This window comes from Tachypleus tridentatus, chromosome 9 (genome assembly GCF_004210375.1).
Source record: "Tachypleus tridentatus isolate NWPU-2018 chromosome 9, ASM421037v1, whole genome shotgun sequence".
NCBI lineage: Eukaryota > Metazoa > Arthropoda > Merostomata > Xiphosura > Limulidae > Tachypleus > Tachypleus tridentatus.
In genome coordinates, this window is record NC_134833.1 from 107,466,362 (window position 1) to 107,488,644 (window position 22,283).

Sequence of the window (22,283 nt, forward strand, 5' to 3'; positions counted from 1 at the left end):
AGACAAAAATAATAGCAAACATTTATTTACCTACTGAAATTATTCTATAAAGCACAAGTTATTATCACAGGAATGAAACTGTTAGAATCATAAAGTTAGGAAGATAACATATTTATTTATCTAAATAAACTAATATATGTTAGATATCAAAATACCATATGTTTTTCTAACTATGAAAACTATGTACTATGCAAAAAGTAATTCTTACTTTCAGAAGACAGAACTATGGAGCAGGTTACCATAATGATGTACATACATGACAGCCAGTCAAGAACAACTCCAAACCATCGAGCTGAAGAAATAAACAAAAACCATGATGAAGTGTGATGGTCTTGGTATTTGTTAAACTGCTCTTCAAATATTTGCTGGGCACCAAAAGCTCGGATAGTTGTGAGGCCACAGAGTGAAGTACTCAACTGAGAAAACACTGGGCTGCGGGCTAAAGAGAACAAATAATGCTTTAAAATAGCTTGATATATCACTGCAAGACTGCAAGAAACTATGTTTCTGAGTATTCTGATTATCTGACTGTTGAGATAACTAATTTTTCAAAATTTTAATTAAATTCCTTTTTCAAAACGTTTGGTGTTCATGTCTCTTATAAGAAAAAAATTAGCATTGGGAATTTGGGTAGGTTTTTTTTAAATTATGAATGGCTGATTCTCATGCATCTGAGAGTACAATCAGAGTGTTGACTCTGTAAAAAATAATTCATTATATCAGATTGAAAGTAAGATTCTGGTAATAAATACTGATTGAGAGAATGTTTTCTAATCTCAATGTATTCATTTGCACAAAAATACTTTGAAATAAAATCCTGAATTAAAGAAAGTTCTGTTTAGGGAAAACTGTTTACAAAATACAGTCATGTGAAAAAGTTAGAACACCCTATGAAAGCCTGTGTAGATTTGTAACATTTTTGGATATATAGATATTTAATCTCAATTTTAACAATACTGAGAGATTATAGGAATATAACTAAACATTTATAACTGAAGAAAAGACTTTTCAAGATCTTCTGTAAATGTAATTCTAAAAAAATGCATATTCTAACTGATTAAAAAGTAAGGACACCCCCACATTTATTCCCACTTAAAATGGCTCAACTCACACACAGGTGTATCACACCAGGTGCACATGATTAGAAGATCGTTACTCAGCATTTTGAATGAGGCTCTCCCTATTTAAACTTCAGACATTTAGTTTGGTGTGCTCCAGACTGTTGAAGTGAGAGTGAGCACCATGGTGAGAGCAAAAGAGCTGTCTGAGGCCTTCAGAAAGAAAATTGTAGCAGCTTATGAGTCTAGTAAGGGATTTAAAAAGATCCCAAAAGATTTTGAAATCAGCCATTCCATTGTCCGGAAAATATTCAACAAGCAGAGGGCTTTCAAAACATCTGCCAACATGCCCAGGTCTGGTCGTCCAAGCAAGTTCACGCAGACCGCAAGATGCTAAAAGAGGTCTTCAAACACTCTAACATGTCATCACGGGACCTACAGAGACTGCACAAGTTTAACTTGCATGGGAGGTGTGCAAGGAGGAAACCTCTGCTCTCTAAGAGAAACATCAAGGCCAGAGTGAATGTAGACAAAGACTAGGACTTCTGGAATAATGTTTTTTGGACAGATGAGTCCAAATTTGAATTATTTGGACACCAGAACAAAGGGCATGTTTGGCGTAAACCAAATATAGCATTTCAGGAAAAGAACCTCATACCAACTGTGAAGCATAGAGGTGGAAGTGTAATGGTTTGGGGCTGCTTTGCTGCAGCAGGACCTGGACAGCTCACAATCATAGAATCCACCATGAATTCTACTGTGTATCAGAGGGTGCTTGAGGAGCATGTGAATCCACCTGTAAGGAAATTAACACCCCTACGAAAAGTGGGGCCTAATAGGCCCCAGAGCAACTTGAAAGGTTATTAATATCAGGCTAATAATTTTGTATTTAAATGAAATTGCCATTTAAATCCATTAATGAATGGATTAACGAGATTCCCACTGTCCCTATCTACTATTTAGCGAAACCACAGCCAGGGGAACGGGCTTGAAGAAATCAGGACTAGAAACGTTTTTTCGTAGGAGTGTTAAAGCTGAAGCAGAACTGGACCCTGCAACACAACAATGACCCAAAATATATCAGTAAATCCACCAAGGACTGGCTGAAAACTAAGAAATGGAGAGTCCTGGAATGGCCGAGTCAAAGCCCAGATCTTAATCCCATTGAGATACTGTGGGGTGACTTGAAACGGGCTGTACATGCAAGAAACCCCTCAAACATCTCACAGCTAAAAGAATTCTGCATTGAGGAGTAGGGCAAACTTTCTTCAGACCGATGTCAGAAACTGGTAGATGACTACAAGAAGTGTCTCACTGCAGTTATTTCAGCCAAAGGTGGTAACACTAGCTGTTAGGGGGGGTAGGGTGTCCTAACTCTTTCCTCAGTTAGGATATGCATTTTTGTAGAATTACATTTACAGAAGATCTTGAAAAGTCTTTTCTTCAGTTTTAATTGTTTAGTTATATTCCTATAATTGCTCAGCTTCATCTTGACATTTGTATCCATTCTCCTTATGTAATTCGAACATGGTGCAATATCTGGAGATGATCATGAATCACTTCAAAAACATTTGGTGACATGACATGTAGAACTTTTTGAAATTAATTTCACCAACGATCTGTTGAAAATGGCAAAAGACATATTACACCTATCAAGGTATACATAGACTTTACTGAATGTCATGAATTACTGCTATTTATCTCCAGCTAGGTGCTGTTTGTATAGTTTTCTACACTTGATCTTTCTTTTCCTGTATATGTTGTGGAAACAACTTGTGATCACATAAATTTTTTGTCTCTTTTCAAAGCAAAATTCCTCTTGATCACCTTTTGTTCTGTTGTCTGGAAGAAGTGGACAGTTTGGCCACTGACCTTCATGTTTGTTAATTCTCACTCATTGCAAGACATTATAAGTTTTTTACCATTGCTAGAATATTACTCTTTTGCATTTCTCTTTTTGGTTGGTCTTTAAGTGTGAAGTTGACTCATATTAATTTATTTTCCAATGTCATCAGAAAATGAAGGATATTTCAGTCTTGGTAATTCTGAATCTCTAAGCTGTATGCAACTTAATGAACTAAGACTATAAATATTCTGCAATGGAAAGAGTTGTTATAAACCTTTTCCACATATACATCAATTTTTAATGGTATCACACTGTTTACAAAACATATGACTTACTCATTTGCATATTCAATTTCATTTCAATAAAATGTACTTAACCCTCTTTAGATACTGTAAAAAAAGGATATTAATTTTAAGTATGTTTCAACAACAAAACTAATGAATTACTAATTGCTTCAAGTCGCTTGACATCACGGGCAGTAGCCATGTAGAACCTTTTCCAGAAATAGATGATGAAAATAAGGATAATTGTGGGAAGAGCTATCCATGGGATGACAATACATACTACAACTAGTATTCCAGCAAAATTGAGGAAAATCTACAACAGACAAGAAAAATATTGTTCAAGTAGATCAAAAATTAACAACTAGTCCTTTCTTTACTTTCACAAATTTTAATGCTATAGTAAAATATTTCATCAAAGTTGTATAAAATTAAGAAAAAATTATATTTCAGGTACAGAGGAAATTGGTACCTGCAGTTCTATGGCACTGAAAAATCTTTCCTACTAAACTTTTACTCAAACCCACATACTATAACTATTCTACTACATCAGGTTTTTCAACACAAATACTTCCAATTGCTATTGAGAAGTATTCCTTTTCTGAGATATTAATTTACTCTACAGATAAGAAAACATGATATGGGTCCTTGAAGATAGTAATGATGTCATCCTTGTATTATTTATAGTACCAGAGATATGTTGACAATACTTTATCATGTTTTTGGTTTGTTTTGTTTTAAATTTCGTACAAAGCTACATGAGAGCTACCTGCTAACCTTTCCTAATTTTGTAGTGTAAGTTAGAGGGATGGCAGCTAGTCATCATCATCCACTGCCAACTTTTGGGCTACTCTTTTACTAACGAAGAGTGGGATTGACCATCACATTATAACGTCCCCATGGCTGAAAGGGCAAGCAAGTTTGGTGCAACAGGGATTCAAACCCACTCAGATTACAAGTCAAGTGCCTTATCCACCTGGGCATGCTGGGCCTTTTATCATGTTAAAAACATTAAATACAGACATATATACATAAAACCTAAAATAAAGTTGGTTGACAGCATTGATTTAAAAGTCAGTTATTATTTCAGATGTGGTTGTTTATATAACCTAAGTGAATTAAACTTTCTTATAAACTCTAATGATGTAGTACAAAGACTTTTAATTTTAAATTAGAAGCTTGACTATAAAAACAAATTAAATAATGCAGACATGCTGGAATTCAGAGAGTTACAACGATGTTGAGTGACAGGTCAAATAATGAACTTTTAACCAGCATTTATATTATGGAAGCTGCTATAAATCAAGAACAGGATAAGTGTTAAATCATGTCTTCTTGAAATACTTATGAGATGATTCTCAGTAAATCTCCTGTTAAGAACCTTCTAGAAATTTTATTAAGTTCATGAGCACACACATGATGTAATGTCTCTGTAAACTTTAGCAAATCCATGTCAAACCAGATAATATAAGGGTGCTGTACTTTGGACAGAGCTAAAAAATCTAGAATATAACCTAAACCAAGTAATATTTCTGCAACATATTATTTTAACTTGTCGATTGGACAGCAAGTGAACTTGCACCTGATAAGCTGCTTAAGATAGAACACAAAACAATCCTATGCTAATGGACCAAAGGATCACACTTCTAACTGATAAATAACTTAGGCTAGAAATAGTAATTATTTTTTAAGTGTTTATGTTAGAAATGAAATTGGAAAGAATTCTGAAATGCTCATGTTTTTTACCCGATGAACAATTTTGTGAATTTAGACTTTGACAAATGAGACCTGAGCTTATTTTGTACTAACAATATCACTGTACCAATAATCACAGGACACTCATTCACTTGCAGACAGAGGTACTTAGTTCAAAGCCTGACTGATCAGTGTTGCCAAGTCTGCTTTATCCAATTTTACAATTGTCACATTTTCAACAGATTGTTTTCATGAAACCAAGTTAAATATAATGGTATGACTTGTTGTCAATAAAAATGTGGGTAAGAATGATGGAGGTTACACTTTCAAGGACTTTTCTAGAACATCTTAATAAAAATCACTGATTATCTAAGATTTCCAGTACTGAAATATTTGTTTACAAAATTTCATTACTTCTATCACATGTGTGTGAACCTCAACTACCCAAATAATAAAAATCACATTGTGGTAGGAAAACCAAGGGAAACATTGAGTAAGCTTATGCAATGAAGAAAACATGAAAAGTTTACTATAGTTGGTATGTAATAAACAATAACATTAAAAATTTTGATATATTTATGGTTTAGATGAAAATATAATGGGACCTCATTTTATCAAGTGGTTGGTCATCTATGGTTTGAGAACTTCAAGTACTTGTGCAAACACTGTTGTGCCTATATACCAATTTAATTTTGCATATAACCATGTGGAATAATGGTCTTTCCAGAAAACAGTGTAATTGTATTTCCCATGATCCATTACAAGCTGTATAAGATATTTTGCTAGTATGTTCAAACTACAAACTGCTCCAAATATCTACAGAGATTTTATAATCGTCTTATATACATATACATATAAAAATATTTTAAAGATTTAATGATAGGGCAAATTGCTTCTGTAAGGCTTACCTAAAAATATACTGCTCAAAAAAAAATAAAGGAACAAGTACATATTTCAGTATATTTTTGTCATAACTAAATTTATGTATGAAAAAACATATCCATTTGTCTACAAGTGTATTTTTTAAGCTTGCAAGTGTAGTTTGAAGTAACTCAAACGAAACTCATCTCACTCAAGGAGAATACAACTCAAGGTATCCTATATTAGGCTGTTATGTGAAATTATGCATTCCTCAGTGATTCTCGAAACAAACACCACCATGGATCTTTTGCAGCTCGTTTTGTCAGTGTGTTCCTTCATCTTGTGTACCCAAGCAGTCAGATGCCATCTGACAGAGAACGAGGTGGCCTGGACGGTCCAGATGTTGGAGAATGGCAAGACCCAAAGGAGGTGGCACAGCTCGTTGGTGTGTCACCAAGTGTCATCATTTAACTTTGGCAATGCTACCAGAATATGAACTCTTATGGGAGGAGATCAGGTCAAGGCTGTCATCACTGCACAAGAGCCAGAGAAGACCACTACATTGTGACTACCGCTCTGCAGGACATGTTAGCTATGGCTCTGTTACTGCAAAATGACCTTCAGCATTCTTCTGGAACCAGTGCGTTGACCCAAACAGTTTGCAGTAGTCTGCACAAAGGATGTCTTAGAGCCAGATGGCCTGCAAGTGGCGTTATTCTGACAGCACAACACTGTGCAGCCAGGTTGGGGTTTGCTCGTTGGCACCTGGACTGGGATCTTCGTCAATGGGCCACCGTGCTGTGGACAGACGAAAGGAGGTTCACTGTGTCTCATGATGATGGAAGTGTGGAGATGCTGAGAAGAGTGATTTTCCGCCTGCAACATTGTGCAACTCGACGATTATGGAGAAGGTTATGTAATGGTTTGGGAAGGCATATGCTTGGGTGGCTGCACAGACCTATTCATACTCGACAGGGGTGCTCTGAATGCATAATGATATAGAGACAAAATTCTAGAACCCATTGTGAGGCCTTTTGCCAATGCTGTCTGTGATAGGTTTATTCTCATGCAGGTTAACATGCGAGCTCACGTTGCTAGACTGTGCATGGACTTCCTTGACGAGGAAGGAATAGAGACTTTTGAGTGGCCTGCCAGATCTCCAGATTTAAATCCGATTGAACACTGTTGGGATATGTTGTCAAGGCATGTTAGTGAATGCCAGCATCCTTCTCAGAATGTACAGGAACTCCAACAAGCCCTGGTAAACGAGTAGGCTGCCATACCCCAAGGTAACATCAATAGACTGATTTGAAGTGTGCCAAATCAGTGTCATGAGTGTGTCACAGCCCATGGAGGTCACACTAGATATTGAATGTTTTAAACATTTCTTGAATAAATGCATGTAAACTGTTCAAAGTATTGTTTCATATGGGATATCAATTTTGGTGATTTGGTCATTTTTTAAAATTTTATTTCTCCATGTTTTATCTTTTATCATATGTTAAAAAATGGATACAGATGGAACTGAAATGAAGCAAATTACCTAAAAAATAAAAATATTATCACATTTGGAATACTGAGATAAATTATATAGAAAGTGTACTTGTTCCTTTATTTTTTTAGCAGTTTACTTATAATGCACATAAATAAAATATATCTATGAAAATTACAACTACAATGATATACTAACAAAACATTTTACAACAAATAATTATAATTATACAATATATAAAAAACTAAATACCATATGCCTAAATTAACTCAAGATATATTTAAATAAATTTTTACATATATGGTTATTCATAATAATACACTTACACAAGTTGTATTCAGTGCTGTCGGAGGTAGTAAATCGTCAATGGTTCCAAGGTCTTTGGAAAATCGGTTCAGAATTCTTCCTGGTATTTGAGAAAACATTTATACGTGTCCATTAATTCAAAAACTTACATTGCCTAGCTTTACAAGCAGATATTCTAAGATATTTGTTACTTGTTTGAGAGGATGACATTACTTGTCCTTATACAACAGGTTAGTGTGCAAAATATTAACTTAAACTTTCTGTTGTTAAGTACAGTAGAAACTTAAATTTAAGATTCTAAAGAAATAGGAACAATAATATATTAATTTATTCCATTTTTACATTTTGATCTTATTCACAAACTAACCATATTACTCTTTAGCTCATGTGAGGTGCATGAAGAGGTTTCTTAAATGTTTTTAGTAGACATAATTTACTTGTTTAATGATGAAAGATGTTTATGAATATTTACATTTCCAGAAAATTTCAACAAAACCACAATACTCACCTGCAGGATTATTGTCAAAAAAGGAGATAGGAGCTCGGACAATACTGTCAAACATCTTGTTGTGTAATCCAACAGAAGATTGCATACACATGATATAAAAAACACTTGTCTGAAGCAATGAAAAAACAAGCAAACCACCAACAATTCCAAAATATCCATAAATGTATATATAGAAACACAAGAATTTATTGTTATTGATTGACTGGTCCGTAGTGCCATTTTTGGTACTATTGCTGCTGGTACTAATGTGTCTTTCAACTTCAAGTCTCTTTGTTTCTTCTCCATTGGTCCTAGTAATGTTAATATATGTGTTGTTAAAATTAAAGGCAAATCGTATAAAAATAACAGCATCTTTTAAAAATATAATCAATAAACTCACAACTGCGTTGTGTTTATTTAAGTGCAGTCTCAGTCTGTGGATAAGCACATTTTTACAGAGAGACTAGGTTCATTTATCAACATTTTTCAAAATTTTAAAATAATTGTAATGACTAACTAATGATACTTAAAATTCATGTAAGGCAATTTACTTTGCATTTGAGTTGATTTTTGTCATTATATTGGGCATTTTTAACACAGTCAGCAGTAATATTATCATGGTGGATTTGAGGTTGCGTGAGCCCAGAGGCTAATCATTTTTCTGGGTCCTACATTCCAAGTAATTTTACATGGAATAAAATTATCAGTGGTCCCTGAAGATGAGCCACCTCCAGCCTCTACCTAAATATGACACTGCACATTATGGTAAAATTGAAGAACTATGAATACCAAGGACTTATAAATTGACAGACATCAATTTATATTTTTCTATTTGAAAATCAGTTGCAACTTATACTTAGATTTCAAACTAATCTCTATAATGTGTAAGTTTAAGATATAAATTAATTTATTCGAAAGTTTTAATTTTCCTATACTATGTATTTCCAATAGGTACTTACCTCATCTCAGATTAACTATTCTCATTCAGTGCTGTCCTCCATATGTGAACTATTTCTTTATGTATGCCACAAGCCTTGTGCTCCCCCCTTATTGGAATTGTTATGTTCCAATGTGTGTCTCATGCAAATCATCATGCATCATCCATTAATGCCCATGTGATGCATGTAACTCCCTCTACAAACCCAATCAAACCTTCATTTTGAATTTTAGCATCAGGTGTGAGCACCAGAGAACTGAGGAAGAAGTGTGGGAAGTGTAAAAGAGGTAATTATGTATTAGAAATAGATTTTCAATATTATGGAAAAATTATAACTTCAGACATGGTACTTACTTCCTCTCACCAAAATAGCTAGAATACCACATTAAAAAGGAAAAGGGACTGGTGAGAGGGAATAACAGAAGAACCTCTGAAAGCATTTGAGGGATACCTCTGACAATAAAAGAAATAGATCACAAGAGGGGAAATGCATCACTTTGAGCCACGTATATTCCCTATTCATGTGCATAATTTGTTAAATACAAGGGTGGAAATTGTAGGGTGTGTTGGATTATATTCAGAAGTCAACTACAAAACCTTCTTGTGAGATCCTGACATCCATGTGAGGGTAATATGAGGACCATACCGTCTTCATTTGAAACCCAAGAATCAGGAATTATGAGTCATGCTGATTACAGGGTATGACACAAAGATCATCATCTTTTCATCAATCCAAACATTATCATCCAGTATCAAGAGGATGGAATCAGTTCTTGTGAGGACTTATGATGATTGGTTCTTTCAAATACAAAACCTAAATGTTAGGAAGTGATGTCCACACTAAAGTAGGATAAGAACACTCAATCAAAAGGGTAAACTGCATTTGTGACAGAACAAATTCATTGTGTATTGAATGTATAACAGAGGTCTTCATTACTCAGTAAGGAGATGGATCAACTCTCTTGTTTGTGTCAAAGAAGCCACATCAACCAGTTCAGCGGTGTATCAACTCCTTTGGTCACGGAAATAACTGTAGGAGGACACATCAATCTGTGAGAAGATGGATCAACTCCATAGTAGTGTAAATAGTATCAGGAGGGCACAATATCTTTTAAAGTGATAGATTGGCTTCAGTGATTGTGTTAGTAGCATCACATGCTACTATGATGCACCACATCATCCTGCAAAGAGATAAATAAAGTACATGTATGGTGATGAGAAAGCCATGTCCACCAGAAAGGGAATGGATCAACTCCTGTGAAGGCCACCTTGCACCTACACTAACAGAATACCACTGCCACACCCTCCTGAATAGGTTGCACAAAAAAGTTGGCTATAACCATTCAACCTGCTTAGGTTGAGCTGGAAAGTGGTAAAGACTTCCATATTCTACTTGAGGAAGGAGAGTGAGAATGTGGGAAAGAATCCAGAGGAATGTCATCACTGGAGATAATGCAATTGGTGACCACAAAATCCTGTTTTGCAAAGCAGACCATACTAAATTATTCACTCAAGCCAAGGCAAGGATTTACTCTTGCAGTCCTTGTGTGATATGGTCAGGAACAGACATGTTTATGAGTTTGTTTACTATGAGGTAGATAACCTTCCAGTGATCTTGTGAAATGCACCATCTTGACAGAGAGCATGTGGAACCAAGGACAAAATGGCTTACAGTGCAAATCTGATGTTAAAGAATAGCTAATGAAACACCAGTCACCACAGAAAAGGATCTGTGTGAAAAGTAGAAAAGAAAAAAAGGCCACTGAAAAAGAAAAAAATGAATCAAACTTACCAATCAAAGTTGCACTGAAGTCTGGAGCACAGCTACAGATAGAAGATGTGATTCCAATGTGAACAAAAGTTCAATGCAATGAAGATAGTGAAATACAAGCGTACTGGTTGTGGTCCACATGCCAACTCGTAGAATCTCTTTGAATAGATGATGAAGATGAGAAGTGTGAGAAAATGCGAGTTGACAGATTTCAAGGAAGGAAACATAGAAAAAGGTATGGGAAGAAGAAAGTAGAGAGGAGTAAATCAAACAGACCAAAAGGCAGACCAAACTTCTAAGGGTAGAAGAGAAAATGTCAAGACGTGAGGAGTACTGCCATGGAATAAAAAGACAATTGCTTGTATTCCAGAAGTTGGTTGCATGTGCAATATAACAACATAGGGCCCTGAATTCACATAGAAGTTATCTGGGTCTGGAAAGGGCAAAAATGAGAAATAGAAGGAAGTAACAACCCTCCTGAACTGCTATGGTCTTAGGAAAGAAAGAACAATCAGGATAAAGAAGATAGGTAGAGTAATAAGGGGTATATGAAACATCAACAGCAAAAGAAGTGGACTAGCAGTGTTTGCAGTTCAAAATAAGAAGGAAATAGATCTTAAGGGACAGTTGAAATAAGAAACATAAGGAAGGTAGTTCAAATGAAGATAAGGCTAGGGCATGGAGGGCCACATTAATGTCCCAATCCAGAAAGGTAGGACACCTGGAATGCCTCTGAATTCAGAAGGAACACATGAGCACAGTGAGAACAGGGGAAGCAAAATACAATGGTGTCTGGAAAACTGAAGGTATGCAAGAAGGCCACCGATATCCAGAAAGCAAAGAGACTAAAGGCCCAAGGTTGAAGAACCAGATAAGAAGTTCCACCACCTCTACCATAGAAGGCATGGTGGATGGAAATTCCCTGCAAACACACCAGAATTGAAAGACTTGTACTAGTACCCTTCTATAGAAGATGGACAGTTGGAAGCAACTCTATGTGTGAAACTGTATCTTCTTGCCAAGAACCAGGTAAAAGCCAGGACAGGGAGATTGGAATGGAGGACTGAGGTTGACAATGACTGGAGGGAAACAGTGAAAGAAGGGCATGCTGTGATGGGAGCAGACATTGTAACTTTGAGAAACTAAGGTTGTGCTGAACAATAGGCATGCAATAAGGAAGATCCAACAAGGAGTGGGGTGTAATCACCTAACAAAGCATTTGGATGGCAAGGTACACATAAAGATATTTGTTAAATCAGTCCTGGTTGAAGGAATCGACAGCCAAAGGCTGGCTACGGGTGCAATACAGGTGACCAAAAGAGGAACAACTTGATATTGATGCCTGTGACAAATACATCCAATAGGAGAGAACCACATAGAAAGCAAAAATTCCTTAAAATAAGCAGATAAAATTGGAATACAATTGGTGCAGGTGTAAAAGATCATTCATGACTAGATTGAAAGCACATGATATGTGACAAGATAAATGTGATGGTCATTGATCCAGTATGGATGAACCAAACTGAAAACAGAGACCTCTGGACCAAGTGCCCCCTTGATGGTTGATATGAGCCTCTACAGTAGAGCTGTATGAATGAACTATCACTAGATAGTGACAGGCAAGAGAAAGGAAGTGATGTAATGCTTGATAAACCACTAAAAATTTGAAAACATTTATATGCAAGACAGTTTCTTCTACAGACAAATGGACCAAAGCCCCCTCCATCTCTAAAGGAAAGCATCCATGAATAGAAGAATATCTGGTTGCAGAGGCACAAGCAGCATGCCCACTGATGTATGGGCTTTGTCTAGCCAGCATTGCAAATTGTCTCGCAGAGAAAGAGGGAGGAAAATGGCAGTGGAAAGAAGATCCCATGCAAGATTCTAATGTTTACGAAGTGTCCACTGCAAGAATATCACATGGGCATGACTGAGAGGGACCAATGTTGCCATGGAAGATCACATCTCCAAAAGCAACAGAACCTTGTAAGCAGGAAGTAACTGAGCTGAGAGGGCATGGTGGATTAAAGATTCCATGGAACATAGGCATAAAAGGAGAAGATAGCAAGACTGCAGTTGATGTCAAAGAAGATCTCTAAACGCACTAGACATCGAGTGGGTCGAAGGACTAATTTCTCCAGTTTGATCAACTAGCCTGCTTGAGCTGCCACAGAAAGAATTTGGTATGTATAAGTGCTCAACTCTTGCTTTAAATGAGTTAGAAGGAGCCAGTTATCCATATAATGATGACATTATGCCCACAGAATTCAAATAGGATGATCAAAGGCCCAAAGGATGCAACAAACCACATATGGAGCTAAGACAAGTCTGAGGGAGAGTGCTCAACATTGATAAATCACTCCCAGATGAACAAACCAAACACTGAGATTAAAGTGTGATCAGAATGTGGAGGTAGAAATTGGAGACATCCATTTTTGTCATCCACATCTTAGAGTAAGAAAGGATTCCATAATGAGCTTGAAGAATGCAACAAAGTGATAAACATGATAAGCATGATAAACTGATGACTGGCTTTCAGTCCTCAGATTTCTTGGGAAGCACACAAAACAAGTAACAAATATCTTGTGGGATAGTGGACTGGTTCAATAACTCACAAGAAAGTACATCTTGAACTGCTTCTGGCAGATACTGGCATGTCACAGGAAATCTAAGAGGGCAAGCAAAGGAAAAAAATGAGGAGAAACAGAAAGTGGGAAAAGAAACTTGATAGCAAAACCCTTTGGAAAAAAGCCTGTGTCACCAATTGGTTGTTGACAAAGGGAAACTAGTGAGGAAAAAAATCCAACAGTTGAGCTTTCACTGAATCATCACGTGTACTGTCAGCAACAGGTGATACAATGTCAGTAACCTCAAAGAAAGGAAGTACCAGGATTTGAAGGAATTGATAATAAATGTGAGGATGAAGGACAGGAAACATGAATTATTGGCATGGAAGGTTCTGAATAAGACAAATAAGCCACAAAAGTTGAAATGATAAATTGCTGACAGGCTGATGTTATCCACAGCTTGAAATTGTCCGGGACATTATCAAAGACATAATGTCTAAAAACAGAAGCAAGATGCAAGTTCTGTTATAAGTGAAGGGTATATTGAAATGATAAAAAATTATAAGGTCCCAACAACAAAGAAATCACATACATAACAACAGAGCTGAGACTTAATATGGAGGAGAGAAGGGGAAGGGGAATGGAAAAAAATCCCTCAGGATTTCTGTGGAGAGGCTCTGAGAGCATGTGTATGGAAGTAAGATACCCGAGAAGGGTAGAAAGGGTAAGACATAGCGGGAAAATAAGGCATGTATGAAACTAGCATTAGCACTGGGAGCTGCACCTCAAAGAGATAATAAGGAATCCTACAACTGTTGATCCAAAAACAGATAATCTGCCCAATTGTTAGAAAGAGCATACTGATCAAAGGCTCTCAGGGGGCACTGCATACTGATTCCTTTACTTAATTGGGAGAGAAAATGATCCGCATGTACTTGAATACCAAGAGAGTGGGGAAATACCAAAGATGATTGAGAAGAATACTCATATGACATGGAAGGATAAGGGGAGTATCACAAAGGAGAAAAAGACAAAATATCACAAATTTGAGATACAAAATTTATGAAAGCTAAGATGAATATGCAGGCTGGAATTGAGAAAAAATGGAAAACTCAGGAGGAGAAAAAGACAATCAAAATCTTCGTTATTCTGAATAACGTCAACATAATCAAGAGAAGCCTGGGTGAGGCTACTATTGATTAATAGATGATGCATGGTGATTTGCATGAGATACACATTTGAATACACTAATTTCAACAAGAAAGGAATGCAAGACTTGTGGCATGTGTAAAGAAAATGTTTGCGTATAGAGGGCAGCACTAAACAAGAATAGCTAATTTTGTGAAAGGAGATAATTAGTGTATTGGAATTAGTATTTCAGATTTATGATACATTTTTTAACTTTTTTTTCTCATTGTCATAGTAATTTAAAATAGACTTGTTATTTCATGCACATAGCAAGCTTATCATAGCTTTTGTTAGGCAAAGGAAAGTGTCATACAGCTTATTAAAATGGGAAGTAATTTTACTGATCATTTTCTTTTGTCTTTGAAAATTTAAAACTACATATTTAGTATTTAAATTAAATTATCCTAAATAACACTCCACATATAAATTATCATAGCTTTAAAAATGATATCTGATCTGTTGAACAAAACTTCACCCAAAGTATGAACAGAATCACAAGTTTTGTCCATTTGATTTCATATATCTAAGTCACTTTTTTTTTAAAACAGATTATCAGTACATCTGTGTTCTCTCTTTCTATTGCTATTTTTCATCTCTTTTTTTGAACACTACTTGACTAATTATTGGAATAAAAGTGAATGTACGGGACTAATAAACACTGCTAAACCTATGATGTTTAAATAACTTCATTTAGAGATATGATTGATATGGTAATTAAGAATGATGAAAACTATACTGTGTGACTACTTTTGTATATTATCTACTACACCCGAACTTTCCTGAATAAAACTCACAGAGCTTTCAATTAGATATTATTTAGATGGTACCATTTTAAGTTCCTGAGAGACCCAACAGGCAGTAATTTTAATAAACATATAATCTAATACTCTTTAATAATTTCTACTATAGGATTACATATAATATAATTAAGATTTTAAATATTTATGATTTTTCTACAGACTGTATAATCATATGTAATAAATATGTGTTCTTCATACATGAATTTTTTTTATAACCATATTATTGAATGAATGATATCACAATAGGTTTGGCAAATTAGTGAAATTTGCTTAGGGATGCTTAGTAATACTTCTATGGTTACAGTGAGACCTTAACAACATGAAATACCTTAAAACTTAATTAGTAATAAATTTAATCAAAATATAATTAATATTTTTGTAATCATAAGCATCTACTTTTTCTGTTTTGAAGAATGAAAAAAAATGTGCCCTTTTCTTTTCACCATATTTGTTATCACCATCAAAATAATGCATAATGTACTCTGGAGAATTTGCTATATGAGGCTAATATTAAAGTGCCATAAAGAATTTTCAGAAATTGTGCCTTTATTTTTATAAAAAAATATGTAAAGGAATTTCTTCATTTATAGCCATTACTTACGTTAACAATAGTGGAGTAAAAGTACACTATACCAACCGATATTTAAACCTTTGATATTATAATAATTTTATATAATCATTCTCTATATAATTTATCACAAAATTAAAAACCAAAGGTGTCTTAATGTGTCTTACCATAAAGCAAGCCAGAAGTCACTACCACTAAAAAGTGCTTGTACTCCTATGGAACTTATTATCAGCAGTGATATAAGAAACCATCCAGCTCCTGTCTTGATATAGTACCAATAAACTGTTCCTTTTACAGAGCCAGTTGACCGTAATTCTTCTTCTTGTTTAGGATAATCTTTCCTATTACTTCTTTCTGAGAGTGTCTATAGTTCCAAGTACATAAGTGAAAAATAAATCTGAGCATTAGGATTTTTGAAAGTGTTAGTAAACTATTTCTAAGCAATAATTTAATTCTATTTATATCTACCAAACTGTGAAATTTCAAAATATAAAGTTACAGACATCAAAATAGTGTAACATAACAAATGGTATGCTCATGAATTCTCTTGCCTAAGATGCCAAAGGTATTTTATAAACTTCAAACAGAAAAATTAAAAAAGTTGTATTTGTGAAAAAAGTAATAAGTGCAAAAAAATATAAATACCTTAGACCAGTTATTTCATAGCTATTAGATATAGAAATTATGTTATTTCACATTTAGTAGATATTTGAGCTATATTTTTCTTAAATCTTTAATTTTATAATATGTCATTTGCTTGGTATAGTATATGATATGCAATCAACAAATGGACCCAAGCACTACCAAAAATTAGATAAATGTAACTAAAATTACTGAATACAGCAACACTGTTTTAATAAAAAAAATATTTGGAACAGTAATTAAAAGTTTATCTAGAAACATCATGGTGTAAGTAGACCATTTTTATTTATAGTCCGCACCTACATCAGTAATATAAAAGTAATATATCACGTACCACACCATTCTGAAAACACTTGATTAAACCATTTCAAAAAGAATCCATGTATTGTTTTAAAAAAATGCTTAATAAAACTTAACTTTGATAAATTCTTAAAAACCTACACATTATTTTGTTCTAATATTGTGAAACAATTTTATACTATTAAACCTATTTGTTAACAATGTAAGGTAACTCAATAGATTTTTTTATACTTGTAATTTTTGTCAGATTATAGTTAATAACTAAGGTACATTTATTTACTAATAATTTAAATCCCTTCATAGTTTTGTGACGAAAAAAGTTTACAGACATCAAAGATTCAACTACTTTTTTAAATTGTGAAATGTAATAGACATACCAACCTCCTTGTTTTATTTTGAATGCAATTCTCTAGTAGATTTCCTTATTTAAAGCAAAAACCAAATTTTATTGTGAATCTCACATCCATGAGCTAAACTATTAGTTAAACTTTCATAAGTTTAAAAATCTGTTTATGTTTAGTTTTTTCTGTGGAAGTTAAAAAGAAATACAACAGGCTATGATTTTAACCATAGTACATATGCAAATATATATCAAAAATAATTTTTCTACAAAGTTTTATTGCATGCTTTTAACTAACTTTACAATATTACACCACAAAATATTTAGTTAAATAAACAGTAAAAGCCTAGTTAAGTGAATAGCATTTTTCATAAATCAAGTTCATAAATGTGAAAAAGTGAATTTGCCACAAGTTACCATTTTAGTTCTATGAGCATAAAATAATAATACCCCAATATTTAAGAACCAAATCAATATGCTAGTCGTTATAATCATAAGTAAAATATGTAGTAAGTAAAAAAAAACAAAAAACAGTTTGTTACATCTTAAAGTTGAATATAGAAAAATAATTAAATAATGAGATTTAAAATAAACAAAATAATGAAATAATTTAAGAATTGTTTTTCACAAATATGTTGACAATACAATTTATCCAACTTACTGGATGTGAGCCATCTTTCACCAATGAAGCCAGTGACAAACTGGACTCATATAGTGTATCTTGAGATGTTGACATCATACGTTGAGCAGAATGATTGACTGAAACTATATCCCACAAATAATGATTTTTTGAGCTATCATCACCAACACTGCATGAGCAGTCTGTGTCCTCAATTCCTGAGATGTTCATCTTTTCAGCTAGCCTGCTAGAAATTGAACTGGAAGATACTACCTCAGTGTCTTGTGTATTGGTGGACGATTTCTTCTGGTCTATAAAAGTGTCCATGGGACAAACAGACAAACTCTGTTCAACCATAATATGGTTGACCTTCAAGCCATCTCTATTATGATCCTGTTCCATTAGAGATACAAAATTTACACCAATCTTCAGAAGCTGGGTATAGTTCCCAGAAGCAAAACATTTTCCCTAGTGATTAGACAAACATTTATGGATGAAATGTATAACTTTTTTTTTCAATATAATGTCTATATTAGTTTTCAAACAGACTAGATCACTTCTCATGTTAAAATAAAAATCCATATCAAGGTGGATAGTTGAGATGTTCAGCAGCTCTTAAAGTAGGAAATGCAAATTAACTATTCTGTGTTTCTCTATTTAACATCAAATCTTTATGAAAATGAATCAGCAACAACATAAATGCATTTTTAAAAACATAGAATAAAATGAACAGGAACAAACTCTATGTACTGTTCTATCTTGAGAAAAATGGTACATTTGAATGATTTTTTAAATTGCAGTATAATTATTTTGTACAAACAAAATGAAACTATTTATGACTTAGTGTCTATATAATTATATTTTGTTGTGAAATATAAAAATGTGGTCTAACCTGTTCTTGTGTTAAATCCATTTACCCTTATTATTAGGTTAAAACTGGTTTTATATTTTGTAACTCATGATTCAGTCTTTCAAGTATAGCAATTTGTAATATAATACAAAGTTTATACCTGAAGAAAGGACAGACAAAAAGTGCATGAATATTATATTTAATCAATATTCACATTACACCTTTAAACTATTGTAAGATTCATAAGATTACAAACACATTAAAACACATAAATGACTTATTCAGAAATTTACTCTGAAAAGGAAATAGATTAATTTCTATTAATAATTTTATTCGGTTTTCATCATATAGAAAATGTTTGCAAAAGTTTACATTACAGAAATATGATGGACTTCCTTAGAACAACAATAAAAAGGTTATTATAAATCTTCACACTTTTTCTATAATGTATTATTTTATAATGCATGTATTTCATTTATAATATTTAATTAGTCTTTTGACTTTAAAATATTAAAACTTAATTTCAGCATTGGCACTTTGAATGAAGAAACAAGTATTTTTTGTATAAAATATGAAAAAAACGTCCACAAATATTAAGTACTCTATATAATAAGATTTAGTGTCTCTGTGTGTGTGTACATGTCAGTTAACTCTTCTTAAACTGCTGCTCACAATAACTTCTAAGTTGTACCACATGAATTGTCTCACTCTCAGAGATTTCCTCAAAATCCCTTCTCCTAATCTTCTGGATACTAAAACTTCTAAACGGTGCTAGAGGAGTCATCTTGACCCCACAGTTTGTACAAAGGTAAAACCTTTCACCCAACCCCTTAAGGTACTGAAGTATTTAACAAAAATGTTTTTATAGGGATTCCCTGAAAGCAGAACCCAAATTTGGCATTGATTTACATTAAGACATGTAAATAAGAGACCTACTAATTGACATTTGTAAGTTGGTTAAAGAACTTAAATTTCCATTATAGCAGCCCTTTAAACATTGGGCATAGGCCTATGAGTTTCTTAGTAAGTATATAAAACGTTCATAATTCTGGTTGTTAGTAGTTTTATACACAAGTATAAAACTGGACTGTAATAAAATTCATACAATTTTTGTAATAACCTTAGCAAACAGTATTACACACAAAAAGGCCATTTATTAATTTTCCACACATACCTCCTGAAGAACTAGAATTTGATTGGTTGATTTTAAAAATTGAAGTTGATGAGTAACTAAGATCCGGACTTTATTCTTAAGATAATGATTTATGCATCTGAAGAGAGAGGGATAGAGAGAGAGAGAAAACAAATCATAAAGATATTACAAAAATAAAAAATGCATTCAATCAATTTATTAAGCTCTAAGAGCTCAAATTACTCTTGTGTAAAAAATCTGTTTATATTCAGATATTCTTCAAAACATTTGAAAATTACTTGTTAGAGTAACATTTATTTGTATAATAGGATAAAAATACTGAATGTATTGTCCTACTACAATCTGCTATCATGTAGTGAGAGAAAAGATAAGAAACCCTTTTTTTAATTTTTAATAAACAGTTACTTTAATAGCTACAGGCTACTAAGTTCTTACTCTATTGCTTAAATGCTTTTACTAATGAAAGAAAATCAAATACAAAAGCAAGATGATTACCAGTTTTTTCATAAATTAAACTTACTACTTTCAAATGAAACATAAAAAAGTGCCTAGTCAAGTATACAATAAACAACATGCAATTTATTTGTTTGTCGTTAAATGCAAAAACTTACACAATGAACTCTCTGTGTTCTGTCCATTATAAATATTGAAAGTTTTCTTACTCTCAGAAATGTATTTCCAATAGATACTCTCTTCACCACATAAATAGGTATATTCCTTGTGTATCTGAATAGATTTGCCACTAGCTTTGACACAACCCCCATTTAATTTCATGTGTTTTAATGGTATAGCCAGGACAGATTATGAGCAATTTCCAATATCCTAGCTTCAGACAGATTTTGGGTAAGTATACTTTTGAAAGCAATGCCACACACCTGATGGGGTTCTGACCAATGAATAAGGAAATATAGGAAAAATTAACAAAATAATCCATCTTAAAGATGGTGGGTTGGTTGAAGAATGACAATTGGAGGAAGTTGAAAACTGCAGAAGATGAAACAGCCAGGTAGTGAAGATAACAAGCAACAAAAGTAAGGGGTACAGTATACATGCCTACCTGGAGAATCTTATCATAGGTCAGTGAAAATGTACAGAAAGAGAATGAGTAAGGAAATTAATTTGATATCAAGAAATGTGGTATAGCTTGTGATCACCCACATTTAGGAATGAATACACTAGTTGAAGAAAATTATGAACCCATCCAATAAGAGTAAAGATGGAAGATGAGAGGTCCTAGGATATGAACAAACAATGATGAGAAGAAGAAATACACGATAAGTGCCATCAAACAGTCCCAACAGAATAGAGTAGCCAGTCCAGGTTTAAACAATCACAGAGTTGGGAAACAGAAGAAATGGAGAGAGAAAAGAAAATGCAGTCACTTTTACGAGCTGCAAAAGTCTTAGGAAAGAAAGGGAGGTCTAGATAGGGGATAATATAAATGTAAGAGAAAAAAAAGAGTGTGAAAAGATGGAGAAAAATAAATCCTATGAGAAATGTGGTTTAAGGAGAAAGAACCCAATAGCTCAAATGTGTTATATGTCACAGAGTGCAAAGCTACAAAAGTTCCAGTCAGGCTAATGAATCAGGTGAGGAATACAGTAAAGAGAGAGAGAGAGAAAAAAAAAAGAGTACAGAAGAAGAAAACATACTGTAGTATTGGAAAAGATAAAATATCATGAACACCACCACCAAATAACCAGTAATAGTGAAAACCAATAAACCATGGTTGAATTACCATATGAAAAAAAGGCAACAAGTTGGACCACAGTATGCTGGTCAGGAAGAAAGATGCAGTGGATGAACCAACGATGATAGACACATTTATGCTGATATACAGGAATGTGACACAAAAAAAAGCTACATTATCTGAGAATCTAGCCTGATGGGCAATGGACTAGACAAATCCCACACGTGAAGATGGATACTCCTTGATGAAACAGTGATATGTGAGGTTGAAGCAAGATAAACTGTATATTGGAGATTATTACTGCTTCAGGCCAAGACTGTAGAGAATCAGAAACACAAAAGATATCTGGCAAAGAAAGGAGCATAATGAAGATAAGAAGTAGGTATGCATATGTGAGAAAGGAGGGTGTCCCTATGTAACTATATCCAATGGGAAGGGAACCAAGCAAGTTGGGATAAGGCAAAAAGTGGTATGACCCACAGTTATAAGTGAAAAGGAATAAACCTCTCCTGAGAATTGATCTGAAAAGCAATGAGCACCTCAGGGAGAAGAGATAGCTAAAAAAAGAAGGCTCAGCATGCATCGTTGACTCAATAACCTCTTGTACAATGGTCATGACATCTTTCTCAGTTAATGACCCTCCCCAAAATCACAGTTGAGGTAGAGCCTGTGTTTGAAACTTCATTACTCACACTGGATAAAACGGAAGTCACAATCATTTGAGAGTTCATGGTAATAAAGTTAAGCAGCAAGGATAAAGTCTAAAGAATAACAAAAACCAAAGTTTTGTTAAGAAATGCAAATGTCATTAAATTGATGCTGGACTAAATTT

General features: G+C 33.9%; 1 protein-coding gene across 3 annotated transcripts in view; it reads right to left on the reverse strand.

The window, feature by feature from the left end:
- Positions 1-22,283, reverse strand: part of LOC143226001 (ATP-binding cassette sub-family C member 4-like) — an 83,547-nt gene that overhangs the window by 11,154 nt on the left and 50,110 nt on the right. For 2 of the 3 annotated variants that reach the window (XM_076456329.1, XM_076456331.1), the window contains exons 15-21: positions 19,783-19,879; positions 17,801-18,226; positions 16,025-16,221; positions 8,048-8,337; positions 7,560-7,639; positions 3,351-3,501; positions 209-439 (exon numbers count right to left, since the gene is read on the reverse strand). In XM_076456329.1, coding sequence (XP_076312444.1) covers positions 209-439; positions 3,351-3,501; positions 7,560-7,639; positions 8,048-8,337; positions 16,025-16,221; positions 17,801-18,226; positions 19,783-19,879 — 1,472 coding nt within the window. The remainder of the gene's footprint in view (positions 1-208; positions 440-3,350; positions 3,502-7,559; positions 7,640-8,047; positions 8,338-16,024; positions 16,222-17,800; positions 18,227-19,782; positions 19,880-22,283) is intronic. The other variant, XM_076456330.1, reaches the window with a different exon arrangement.